General features: G+C 51.0%; 1 protein-coding gene across 2 annotated transcripts in view; it reads left to right on the top strand.

Moving 5' to 3' along the window:
* The window catches only part of pros1 (protein S), a 28,739-nt gene that overhangs the window by 13,023 nt on the left and 3,020 nt on the right, over positions 1-12,696 (top strand). For both annotated transcript variants that reach the window (XM_069890432.1, XM_069890431.1), the window contains 5 exons: positions 2,789-2,907; positions 6,934-7,126; positions 9,130-9,291; positions 10,942-11,110; positions 11,210-11,364. In XM_069890432.1, coding sequence (XP_069746533.1) covers positions 2,789-2,907; positions 6,934-7,126; positions 9,130-9,291; positions 10,942-11,110; positions 11,210-11,364 — 798 coding nt within the window. The remainder of the gene's footprint in view (positions 1-2,788; positions 2,908-6,933; positions 7,127-9,129; positions 9,292-10,941; positions 11,111-11,209; positions 11,365-12,696) is intronic.

Below are 12,696 nucleotides of genomic sequence, written 5' to 3'. Positions count from 1 at the left end.
ATGGTGTTTCACATACCGTGCTCACCCAAAATCCATGATGACTAATGAAACACTTTTGTAGTCACTGCTGTTAATTCAGATGTATTCGATACACAATAAGCTGCCGTGAATAGAATCAGAATTTATTATCGTGGAGATGTCATAGAGGGGACAAAGCTGTTTCAGTACCGTTGTGTGTTCGTCCTCAGGCTCTTGTACCTCCTTCCTGATGATAGCTATGTGAAGGGGGCATGGCCTGGATGGTGTGGGATCCTTATGGATAGAGACTTAAGACCTCACCTCTTGAAGAAGTCCTCAATAGAATGGACTGAGATTGATGCCCATGAAGACACTAGTCAAGTTCACAACTCTCTGCCGTCGTTTGCATTAATATCTCCTGTACCAGACAGTGATGTAACCAGTCAGAATGTTCTCCACAGTACACACGTAGAAATTTGCGAGAATTGAAATAGTCCCATGGTTTGGGCTAAATATTGACTGGTTTTCCTGGGACGACTTGCACTGGGCTCTTTGCAATTTGGTGTTGAGCACACTAGTGCAAAGTACAATTTGTTTGGTCTAGAAAGGGAACCGTTTAAACCCTGGATGCTCGCTCCAAGAGCTGGCCAATTGTGAGAACTTCAACTGGTTTCTTTGCGGCCTTTTTCCCTTCACTTTAATCCAATCTTTTTATTTTCTCGTTCTGCCACTGATGTCCTCTGGGAAGAGAAGGAGAGAGTGACTGTGGCTAAACCTCACCGGTGAAGGAGAAAGAGAAGGAGAGACTGCTGACGATCCTCATTGGTGAAGGAGAATTTCTTGCACTGAGTTAGAAAGGACAGACTGCCAAACCTGTGGAGGCAGAAGGTGTATGTGAACAGTTCAGGGTGAGACTGCAGTTGGACCTGAAAATTTGACTGCACATCTTACCTCCACAGCTGCTGCTTGACCCAGTGAGTTCTTCCAGTGTTTCTATTTATTGTTCCAGACACCAGCAGCTGTACCTTAAACCTCATTGTTAAGGGGACAGGGTATTAGTCTGAGCTCGCTGGGCACCAGATTCCTCATACCCTTACTGGGGTTTTTTCAGCAAGTTATAGGGACAATTATATATCAGCAGGAGGTGCAGGAAAGGCTCTGTTCTTGGGCCATGTCCCTCAATAATAGCCCTCGGCCTACCGGACAGTAGCAGTGATGGCCCACGGAGCTGGAGCACTGACATTGAGCTTCCAGCATGAGTAGGAACATCGTCCTACCAGGCAGGAGTGGCAACGGTGACCTCACGCTTCCAGGTAGAAGTGCTTATGGCAACGCCCAGCAGTGGGGTGGTGTCGGCGGCACCGGCGATGGGGAGGTGCTTCCAGCATTGACTTATATACGGAATCGACATCAATGTGTTTTTTTTTGGTGAATTTAAGGTCTCAAAAGTATATCTGGCGTATAAGTTGATCCCCCACCCCCCCCCAAGAAAATTTATAGGGTTTCACGACTTGACTTATACACCGAAATATACAGTATCATAAAAAACCAGAAAACTTGTCAAAAGCAGCGACTATAAAAACACCAGCAGCAACAAAAACAACAGCGCATGCTTGTAGTGCATGCAGATGAAATCATGTGACCCAAAGCGTCATTGTAACTGGGTAATAATGACGGCCCTGATCGGAGCACATTAGAAGGTTCAAAAAGTAAATTAGCATCGAGTTTTAGCCTTGATACATGTAAGCTGGGCTTACAAAAAATGTTTTTGTTGTTGTAACTAACTACAGGGGGTGTTTTTTATATTAAAAAAATAATACATTTCTGCTGAAACACTGAAGCACCAAAATTTTTTATAGACCGTCATTTTGGTGTCACTCTGATGATGTCACTCGGTGCAGTCTGCACCTCCTAGTGACGCCAGTCTCCGCACTGCTCCTAATGCATGATCAATCCTCATTAAATAAGGTGCCCAGTGCTCCAGATTCTCACCCATGCTTGCAGTGTGAATTCCCTACCCTTATAATCTAAACCTCTCACATTAAAGGCCAACGTCCCCTTTCCTTTTTTTAATTACCTGTATTCAAGGAATGCCAGATCCCTATGTACTGAAGTGTTCTGAACTCGTAGAGTGTGGAAATATACCCTTTGGCCCAACTTGTTCACAATGGACACAACGTCACAGAGAGAGGGAGAGCGAGCGAGAGACTGTTGATGAACCTCATTGGTGAAGGAGAGAGAGTGGGAGAGACTGCTGATTGATCTTTAGCCCATAGCCCTCCAAACCCAAACTATTCCTGATTCCATCCAAATTTTTTCTTAAGTGTTGCAATAATACCTGCCCCAACTACCCTCTGGCAGCCTGTACCATACAGCCATTACCCTCTTTTATATATAAAAAAACATTATCCCTTAGGCCCTGATAAATTTCTCCTTCCTTCACTTTAAACCCATGTCCTTTGATTACTGAATCCCCTGCTCTGGGCAAAAGACTCCTTGCGTTCTCCTGATCTATTTCTCTCATGGTTTTGTACACCTCTATGAGATCACCCCTCATCCACCTGGTTTCCAAGGAAGAAACCCCCTCCTCTCCCTATAACTCCCTCCCTCCTTATTCTCATAAAAAGAATACCCTCACATTTCCCCACATCATATCCCATTTGCCCACAATTTGCTCAATCCTTGAGGAGGTATGGTGCCCTCCGCACAAATTGCTTCCCTGCCTGTCTTTGCATCGTCGTTGGGGGTGGTGGGGACTATATCGTGAATGATCTTTGAAAATCATATGGCACTTCCTCTGGCAGTTAACAGGTAGTTTGTCACCACCCAGGAAATCCCCACCTGCGTCACCCTCCAGACAACCAGGAAAATGGATATTCTGAACATGGGAGAACTCTTCGCTGGGATCCCAGTGGTCTACCTCCGGTTCAAGAGTCCCAAAGACAGCAGGTGAATTTCTGCCAAACTTGTCTCTCAACTGTGTTGCTCTTTGGATAATGGTGTGGCTGATGGTAGGCAGGTGATTCTTTGTCTCTGAAACACTGAGAAGGCATTGTTGCATCCCTGCATCCCTCCTGCTCTGTATTCCTGCAGCTCTGCATCCCAGCTGCCCTGTATCCTTGCTGCTCTGCATCCCAGCTGCTCTGTATCCCTGCTGCCCTGTATCCCTGGTGCTCTGCATTCCAGCTGCCCTATATCCCTGCTGCTCTGCATTCCAGCTGCTCTGTATCTCTGTATCCCTGCTGCCCTGCATCCCAGCTGCCCTGTATCCTTGCTGCTCTGCATCCCAGCTGCTCTGTATCCCTGCACCCGTGCTGCCCTGCACCCGTGCTGCCCTGCACCCGTGCTGCCCTGCACCCGTGCTGCCCTGCACCCGTGCTGCCCTGCACCCGTGCTGCCCTGCACCCGTGCTGCCCTGCACCCGTGCTGCCCTGCACCCGTGCTGCCCTGCACCCGTGCTGCCCTGCACCCGTGCTGCCCTGCACCCGTGCTGCCCTGCACCCGTGCTGCCCTGCACCCGTGCTGCCCTGCACCCGTGCTGCCCTGCACCCCCGCTGCCCTGCACCCCCGCTGCCCTGCACCCCCGCTGCCCTGCACCCCCGCTGCCCTGCACCCCCGCTGCCCTGCACCCCCGCTGCCCTGCACCCCCGCTGCCCTGCACCCCCGCTGCCCTGCACCCCCGCTGCCCTGCACCCCCGCTGCCCTGCACCCCCGCTGCCCTGCACCCCCGCTGCCCTGCACCCCCGCTGCCCTGCACCCCCGCTGCCCTGCACCCCCGCTGCCCTGCACCCCCGCTGCCCTGCACCCCCGCTGCCCTGCACCCCCGCTGCCCTGCACCCCCGCTGCCCTGCACCCCCGCTGCCCTGCACCCCCGCTGCCCTGCACCCCCGCTGCCCTGCACCCCCGCTGCCCTGCACCCCCGCTGCCCTGCACCCCCGCTGCCCTGCACCCCCGCTGCCCTGCACCCCCGCTGCCCTGCACCCCCGCTGCCCTGCACCCCCGCTGCCCTGCACCCCCGCTGCCCTGCACCCCCGCTGCCCTGCACCCCCGCTGCCCTGCACCCCCGCTGCCCTGCACCCCCGCTGCCCTGCACCCCCGCTGCCCTGCACCCCCGCTGCCCTGCACCCCCGCTGCCCTGCACCCCCGCTGCCCTGCACCCCCGCTGCCCTGCACCCCCGCTGCCCTGCACCCCCGCTGCCCTGCACCCCCGCTGCCCTGCACCCCCGCTGCCCTGCACCCCCGCTGCCCTGCACCCCCGCTGCCCTGCACCCCCGCTGCCCTGCACCCCCGCTGCCCTGCACCCCCGCTGCCCTGCACTCCAGCTGCTCTATATCCCTGCATCCCTGTATCCCTCCTGCTCTGTATCCCTGCTGCTCTGCATTCCAGCTGCCCTATATCCTGGCTGCTCTGCATTCCAGCTGCTCTGTATCTCTGTATCCCTGCTGCCCTGCATCCCAGCTGCCCTGTATCCTTGCTGCTCTGCACCCCAGCTGCTCTGTATCCCTGAATCCCTGCTGCCTTGTATCCCTGCACCCCTGCTGCCCTGCATCCCTGTATCCCTGCTGCTCTGCATCCCAGCTGTCCTGTATCCCTGAATCCCTGCTGCCTTGTATCCCTGCACCCCTGCTGCCCTGCATCCCTGTATCCCTGCTGCTCTGCATCCCAGCTGTCCTGTATCCCTGCTGCTCTGCATCCCAGCTGTCCTGTGTCCCTGCTGCTCTGCATTCCAGCTGCTCTATATCCCTGTATCCCTGCTGCCCTGTATCCCTGCACCCCTGCTGCCCTGTATCCCTGCATTCCAGCTGCTCTGCATTCCAGCTGCTCTGTATCCCTGCAGCCCTGCATCCCTGCTGCCCTGCATCCCAGCTGCTCTATAACCCTGTATCCCTGCTGCCCTGCATCCCTGCTACTCTGCACCACCACCACCCCCTCCAATTTCCATGGGGATATTAAAGAAATTCAAGATCCAAGATTCTTTTATTGTCATGTAATAAAACAGATGTAATATTTCACAACATTACATTTAGTCTGCTGTAAGGCACACAAAGATTTGCCATTAACAGAAATTGCCGCTGGCCCTCACAGTCAGAGAAAGGGAAGTAAAAGAGAGTCCCTTCCAGAGTCACCGAGTGTCCATGGATTTGTATCCAACCCTCCCACAGCCTCCACAGCTGCACAGTCTTCAATCCAAATCATTGTCAATCCGAGCTCCAGATCCAAACCTTCGAAACGATCAGGAAGCCTTCAGCATCCAAGGCCCCTCGGGAGCCCTTCCCTGCCCTAGACACCCTCTCACATCCCGGTTCTGTTACCTGGTACGACTGGCCAGACTTGAGCCATTCTTCAGCAGTCTACAGTCTGGTGTGAGTCCTTTGATTGCAAGTCGTCAGCAGGCAGTGTGGGTTCCTTGCCTCGAGATGCCAACAGCCCTCCGCCTGTGCATTCTTCAGCCTCTGATCCCCTCGCTGATTCACTGCTGGGTCACAGTCCTGTCGAATCATGTCCTCTGCTTCACCTTCTAAAACAGTGGGGGTGGGGTGGGGGGGGTGTAGACCACTTGTTTTTTGGTGCCCTGAGCTAGTTCTCTGCTTCCCCAGAAAGTAGAAAGGCAGTCCTGGAGATGGACAGGATTTGCTGTTTCACCAACGATGTCCTTGCCCGGCTCTCCATCATTCACTGAGATCACAAATAATCCAGTTAGCTTGCCCCATACATACCAACCCTCGAAATCCCTGTCCCAAGCTCACTGAAGCCCTTTCAAAGTCAGCCCCTATGCGGCTCCTGAGGGAGAGGGTTCCAGACATTCATAAACCTCATGGCTAAGAAATGCCTCCTTGTCTCCGTCCTCAATATCTGGCATCATTTTATTCTGAGATTGCCCACTATTAATTCTGGACCCTGCATCTCAATGCCCACTTTGCGTGTTCCCTCAGAATCAGGTGTCACCACTCTTCATCACAACTCCAGCAAACCTCGTCCAGTCCCACTGACTCTCGGATGGTTCCTAAGTCCTTCATCAATCCAAAAGAATTCTCACCTTCAAAGCTTGTCAGAAACATGCATGTTAGCATTTGTTTTAGGAACCTTTGATCGTCCCTCTCCTGCCTGTGCACTTTTTCTGAGGCACCTTGGAATTGAGGGTGCCTTGCCTCCAATCAGGTTCAGAGGTGATTGACGGGGTTAGTGTGGGAACCCACTGATCCCATCTCAGAGGCAGCGTCTGCTGTCTCCTCTCCCTGTTTTCTTCTTCTTCCACCTACCAGCCAGTGAAGTCTGTCTGGTGTACCAGTGGCTGTCTTGTGTGCAAATGATGCACAGCAACCTCCCACTGTTCATGGTGAGGAAATGTGATCAGTGATAGGGTGACAGGAGTCAGTGAGAGTCTTCCTCTCTCTTTTCTTTTTCCCCTCTCCCCATCTCCCCCTCTCTCCCCACTTCCCCTCCCTTCTCACCCTTCTCCCCATCTCTCCCTCCCCCTCTTCCCCTCCCCTCTTGCTCCCTCTCCCTTTTCCTCTTGTGGCGGCATGGCGAACCGGCCCCGCTTGTACCGCCACGTGGCGGGGCAGCCATGAGAAGATGGCACCGTTGGGGAACCTCCTTACCTTGTGACTATAACCCAGCGCGCGCCCAGGGCAGCCATTATGATGCCACCACCCTCGCAGGGACAGAGCTCATGCTGCCCTTAAAGGGGCATGCGTGGGATTTGAATAAACAGTCGTTGAGAACCCCCAACAAGGTGGCTGTGAGTCTCTTACTTAGTAGTTGCTGCTACACCGTCTCCCTTTTCTTCCCGCCTCTCTCACCCCTCTCTCTCCCCTCCCCCTCCTCCCCTCACTCCCCCTTTTCCCATATCTCCCTCTCTCTCTCACACTCTCTCTCCATCTCTCCATCTTTTTCTCTCTCCCTCCTTCCCAGTGGGGCACTACATTTAACCATTGCTCCACATCTGCTGCCTTGTTTCGTATTGTCACGCAGGTTTACAGCAGAATTTGACTTCCGGACATTTGACTACGAGGGGGTCATATTCTATGCCGAGACGTTTGAGATTGAAGCCTGGTTTCTTCTTGCCGTTCGAAAGGGAAAGCTTGAAGTCCAGTTCAAGAATGACCACATCTCTCGGGTGAAGATCAGTGGAGGGCCCCAGATTAATGATGGCATCTGGCACATGGTGAGCTCTTCCCCCATAGGATGAGAGTGCTTGGCCCATTGAGTATATTCCAACTCTCTGAGAGAGTCTCCAATTTATCAGAGTTAAGCAGCCTTTAGCCTAACTACTCTTTGCTGGCCAAGTTGGCTGCCAGAGCTAATTACACTTGCCTGTGTTTGGTCTATATCCGCGCCCCCCCACCCCCACCACCAACCTTTCCTATCCATGTGTCTGTCTAAATGTCTTCTGATCATTACAATTGGACCCATATCTACCACTTCCTCAGGCAACTCACTGCCTAAACGGTACTTCCTGATGTGCGTCGTATGTGACTTGCGTCCATCCGCACATATGACTGAATTTTAAAAATATATATATTAGAAAAAATATAAAATTTACGCGGTTTATGTTGTATTTGACAAAATTTAACAAGGATACAGGGCATGTAAGAGCCAAAATGTGCGCACTTACCTTGTCAGTCGGTGTTCTGAGGTCCGTAGGTTGGGTGCGGCCATCTTGATTCCTGTGTGCATGCACAAGTCTTCAGTTGGCATATGCATGGTGAGTTCATGTACTGGAGCTCAGTTGGTGCATGCGCGAGAGCTAAGGGCGCAAATTGAATAACGTCAGGGCGTTTAACTCTCGCGCATGTGTCAGCTGAACTCCAATAGGCGAATCCACCATGCATGCTCTAACCAAAGACTCGTGCAGCGCACAGGAATCAAGCTGGCTGTGTCTGGCTTATGGACCCCAGGACGCCAACTAACAAGGTAAGTGCGCACATTTTGGCTCTTACATGTCGTGTATCCCCATTATAGTTTGTCAAATACAACATTTGATTAAAAAGTGTGTTTTAAGATGCCATGTGTGGGCAAAATTCCAACTTATGTCCTTTCTGAGATATGACTGATCCTTCAGTCCCAGTTACGGCTGTAAGTCGGGAACTACCTCTACTCACACCCACTGCATGAAAAAGCTGCCATTAAATGTCTCCATTAAATCTTTCTCCTCTTTGTTCTAAACCTATTGCAGTACCCAAATGCGCTGGAGAAACTCAGCAAGTCACACAGCATCCATAGGAAGTCAAAGGCCGTCAACGAGTTTTTTGGCCCAAAACGCTGACTGCATTTGGCTTCGAAAGGTTGTCTAAACCTCTTATGCTCCAGGCTAAAATGTCCTTGCCTTTCCAGCCTCTCCTTGTCGCTCAGCCTTCCAGTCCTGGCAACGACTTTTGAATCTCTTCTGCACCCTTTCCTATAACAGGGTGGCCAGAACTGTGCACAGTACTCCAGCATGACAGGCTTGCTCCTGTATGTACTTGATGCCCTGATGAAGGAGACCATGTCAAATGCTGTCTTCACCACCCTAATGACTACATCAAACCTCATTTTAAAAGATTTGACCCTTCTTCTCTTTCAGCTGGGCGTAAGGGATCCCAGAAACAAGAATGTCCCAGTTTCTCCCTGTAATTCGTGACTGATATAGATCCATGCAAATTATTTAGCCTTTGCCACACTTCTGCATGTAGGATCTGGTGCTTAAATTGCCTGTTATATTTTCCTCTTCTGTGGACATGTTGCAAAATGAACTTCACTGATTCTGCACTGTGGGGCAATTTCTGGAGGATAAAGGGTGCTATAAAAATGTAGATTCTCCTTCCTCCAGTTTCACAGGACCTGTATTCTGCATGTAAAGGAGTTCACCAGGTAGGACTCAGGGCTCCCATAGACTGCACTCATTGGATTTTACCAAAGAAATTCCAGATGCAAGTAATCTGAGACAGAAACTGTGGAAATACTCAGCAGGTCAGGCAGCATCTATGGTGGAGAAATAGGTTTGGGACTCTAGATCAGAGTAGATCTGAGGAAGTGTCCCAGACCCGAAACATAACTCCCCAGCCAGTGACAGGCCTGAGGGTTTCCGACATTTTCTGCCTTTTTCCCCTTTGCGCTCTCCCGACTTAGCTGTGGGCATGAGTGGGTCTGCAAGTGTGGAACTGAAAGCCACCATGATTTCTCTCCCAGATCTCCGTGGATGAAAGCGAGAGCAGTGTGGTGGTGAAGGTCGCCTACGAGGCAGTGATCAGAATTAACAGTCCGGGTCGTATCTTCTCCAATAACGTGACGACTGAGATGAAGATATCGATCGCTGGTTTGCCCAGACAAGTCCATCCCATCACTCCATATGTAATCTCCTTTCCCAGACCTGTTCAAGGTTTCTAAACGTTGGTAGGAATGGGGTGGGTAAGCATGTTCAAAGGAGGTATGGTTGTTTTATTGATGCTCAGTGAATCTATAGAGGATGCCGCATTAACTGTGGTTGCGACTCAGAGAGATAAATTTTTGCCTCAAGGGGAAATTATGTGTTCTTGTGGAGCTGAGTCGATGGCCCTATCACCCATGATTTGGTTGAATGGTGGAGTAGATTCGACGGGACAGCGGCTGACTCCTGCTGCTATTCTCCCATTAATTCACCTTGAATTACCGCTCCAAACCCACAGTTATTCAACCGTTAGGAATACAATTAGCCTGCTCCAAAACTCCAACCCATCAGCCCTGCTGAACACCAGATTAATCCAGCAAAGCCACTGCCTCATAGCAAGGTTTGATCCTGACCTCAGTCACTGCCTGCATGGAGTTTGCACGGCTGTGTGGGTTTCCCTTGGGTGCGTCAGTTTCCTCCCAGGCTAGGTGGATGAGGTAATTAGCCACTCTAAATTGCCCCGCTTGTGGGGATGAATGGTCGAATCTGGGGAAGGAAGAAGGGTTACATTACAGCTCCCAAGTCTGTGCTGCTCAATTACCTCAATTAATCTACAACCTCTGTACATTTTAAAAAGTGGGAGGAAACCAAACGCCCAGAGGAAGCCTATGCAGACACGAGGAGGACATGCAAGCTCCTTAAAGGCAGCGCCAGGATCGAACCTGGGTTACTGGTGCTGTAATCGCGTCGTGCTGACCACTGACCACTATGCTAACGGTGCTGCTGGTTGATGAGAATGTGGGAAGGACTAAAAATGGGATTAGTGCAGGATGAATGTAAATCAATCGGCTAAAAAGGGCCTCTTTCCATGTTGGATCTCTCTGACTCTGATCGGACAGACTCTGGGATGAATATGGGAAAGGTGTATTCCCACATCCCACATCGGAATTGAAGCAGAGAGCCCTAGGCAAATCTGGCAGCGCCTTTCACCTGCGGGTACTGCAAGCCGATGATCCCTGCACTGGAGCAGCCCAGGTGCTGCCTGGTTCTTCTGCTTAGAAACCGATCCAGGATCACCCTCGTTTTCCCCATCTCCTCTGTGTGTGACCTTTTTCCTCAGTCTCTACAGTTAATGCTGTAGTATTAAGAAACCCACAACATAGAAAAGCCAATTTGCCCATCAGGGCTGCACTAGTAGCAGCCTTCTTCTGTACAGCAGTGGGGTCCAACCCCAGACGATAATTGGGATCCTCAGCAGGATCAGTAGAAGACTCAGTACTTTGTCCAAAATACATTGTTGATAAATGGCATGATGGGATTTCAAGGTAAAAGTTCCAATAATCCAGCAGGTGCAACTGATAGAATCCATTTATTGACACAACTATCTTGCTCTATTTTTAGCTGAAGTAGAGACATTCACTATCTGTGTGTCAGCATTTGAAGGAATGCTTTGGTCAAGTGTTTGAATAGTGCCAGAACCGCTCCCAGTGTGCAGTGAGCTCCCTCATCACGTCCATTCCCTCATCAGCTACCGCCCTCCCCCCCCCACTCCCGACATTGAGGGAGGGAGCAGGTGCCTTCCTCGTCTACTTCGTAAATGTGGCAGGGCTGTTCTAACCTGAATCTCTCTCCAGATGAACCCACGAATAGACGCCTGCATGCGGGCATGGAGTTGGATGAACCAAGGATCTGCAGGAATCCAGGAGGTCATTCAGAACATAAAAACCAAACAGTGCTTTCAGAACGTGGAGAGGGGTTCCTACTTCCCAGGACAGGGATATGCACTGTTTACATTCAACTACAGTAAGTGCAGGACCTTGAAGTGACCTTGAATGCAAGTAGATTCAACTGGGTTTGGTGCTATAGAAACATTGTAAAAGACTTTCACTATTTTTCTTTCAGGTGCTGTGGAAAAGAATGCCAGTGGTTGGAAGGTTGAGGTGAATTTCCTTCTGCGACAATCAAAGGATACCGGTGTGTTATTTGCATTAGTCAGTGGAAAGACGGTGCCTCTGTCGCTCTCGGTAACTGATGCCTACAGTTCAGAGAGGAGCCAGGTAACTCATTGCCTGTGGGGAATGCAAGGAACAGCCTTAGAACATTGTTTAGTGTCTGGACAACAAAGACTGGTCTTGTGAATGGTGGTGGAAAATTAAGGAGGGGCGGGGCTCCATCCACAATTATGGTTGGAACTCAGTGGGTCAGGCAGCATCCATGGAAGGCAATGGACTCAAACTCTACCTGCCTGTCACCCACACCTTCCTCTAGCTCCCTACCTCCTTCCATGATCTATTGTCTTCCTATTCGAGTGTATATTCCCTAACCCTTTGACTCTTCCTTCCATGATTTCCCATCTGCTCATATTTTTCCCATTTCTTCCCCCCCTCCCACCTGTATTCACCTGCCAGCCCATGCTCCTCACCACCACCACCCCCACCCCCGTCACAGCCTTTTATTCAGGCTCCTGCCCCCTTCCCAGTCCCGATGACGAATGCCTTCTATTGGTGCTACCTGACCTGCTAGGTTCCTCCAGCATAGAACCATACAGCATAGAAACAGGCCCTTCAGCCCTTCTAGTCCATGCCAAACTATTATTCTCCCTAATCCCACTGACCTGCCCTCCGACCATAGCCCTCCATACCCCTCCAATCCATGTACCTGTCCAAATTCATCTTAGAAATTAAAATTGAGCCCGCATTTCACCACTTCAGCTGGCAGCTCATTCCACATTCCCACCACTCTCTGTGTGAAGAAGTTCCCCCTCATGATCCCTCTGAACCTCTTTCCTTTCGCGTTTAACCCATGTCCTCTGCATGTCGTGCTTTGCCCCAGTTTTCCAGTCTCTGGCTTGCCTTAGTGATGGAGGGGCCCAGTGTGTAAATGTGCAGACATGACTAAAGCATTTACAGCCTTGTTCAGCCAGCAGTGCTGAGTGGTTCCTGCCAGAGATTTTCCCCTTCCCACCTGTCGCAGATGATTGGATTCACTCCAAGTGATATCTGGGAAGAGCTGAGAGCACTGAATGCAGCAAGGGTTGTGGGGCCAGGCTACATCTCGGTTGCGATACTAAAGATTAGCTACGCCTCGAGCCAAGATTAAAATTGATTATAACACTGACCACTACCTGACAACATGGAGAGTTACCTGGATACATCCTGTTGTAAAAATTAGGGCAAATCTAATCAGTCTAAACTCAATCAGCAGTTGAGCAGTCAATGCTATCAAGCAGCACTTACTGCTACCCAGTTTGAATCTATCCAGGACCACTGGGCTCCTGACTTCATTAGAGGCTGGGTCAAAGGTGAGCACCAGAGATGAGCTGAGATGAGAGTGACTGCCCTGAAGATCAAGGCAGTGTTTGACAGACTGTAGCATCACAGAGCCCTAGG

Source organism: Narcine bancroftii, chromosome 7 (assembly GCF_036971445.1).
Source record: "Narcine bancroftii isolate sNarBan1 chromosome 7, sNarBan1.hap1, whole genome shotgun sequence".
NCBI classification, from domain to species: domain Eukaryota; kingdom Metazoa; phylum Chordata; class Chondrichthyes; order Torpediniformes; family Narcinidae; genus Narcine; species Narcine bancroftii.
Note: the sequence above shows the minus strand (reverse complement) of the source record. Positions and strands in the feature narration are given on the sequence as shown.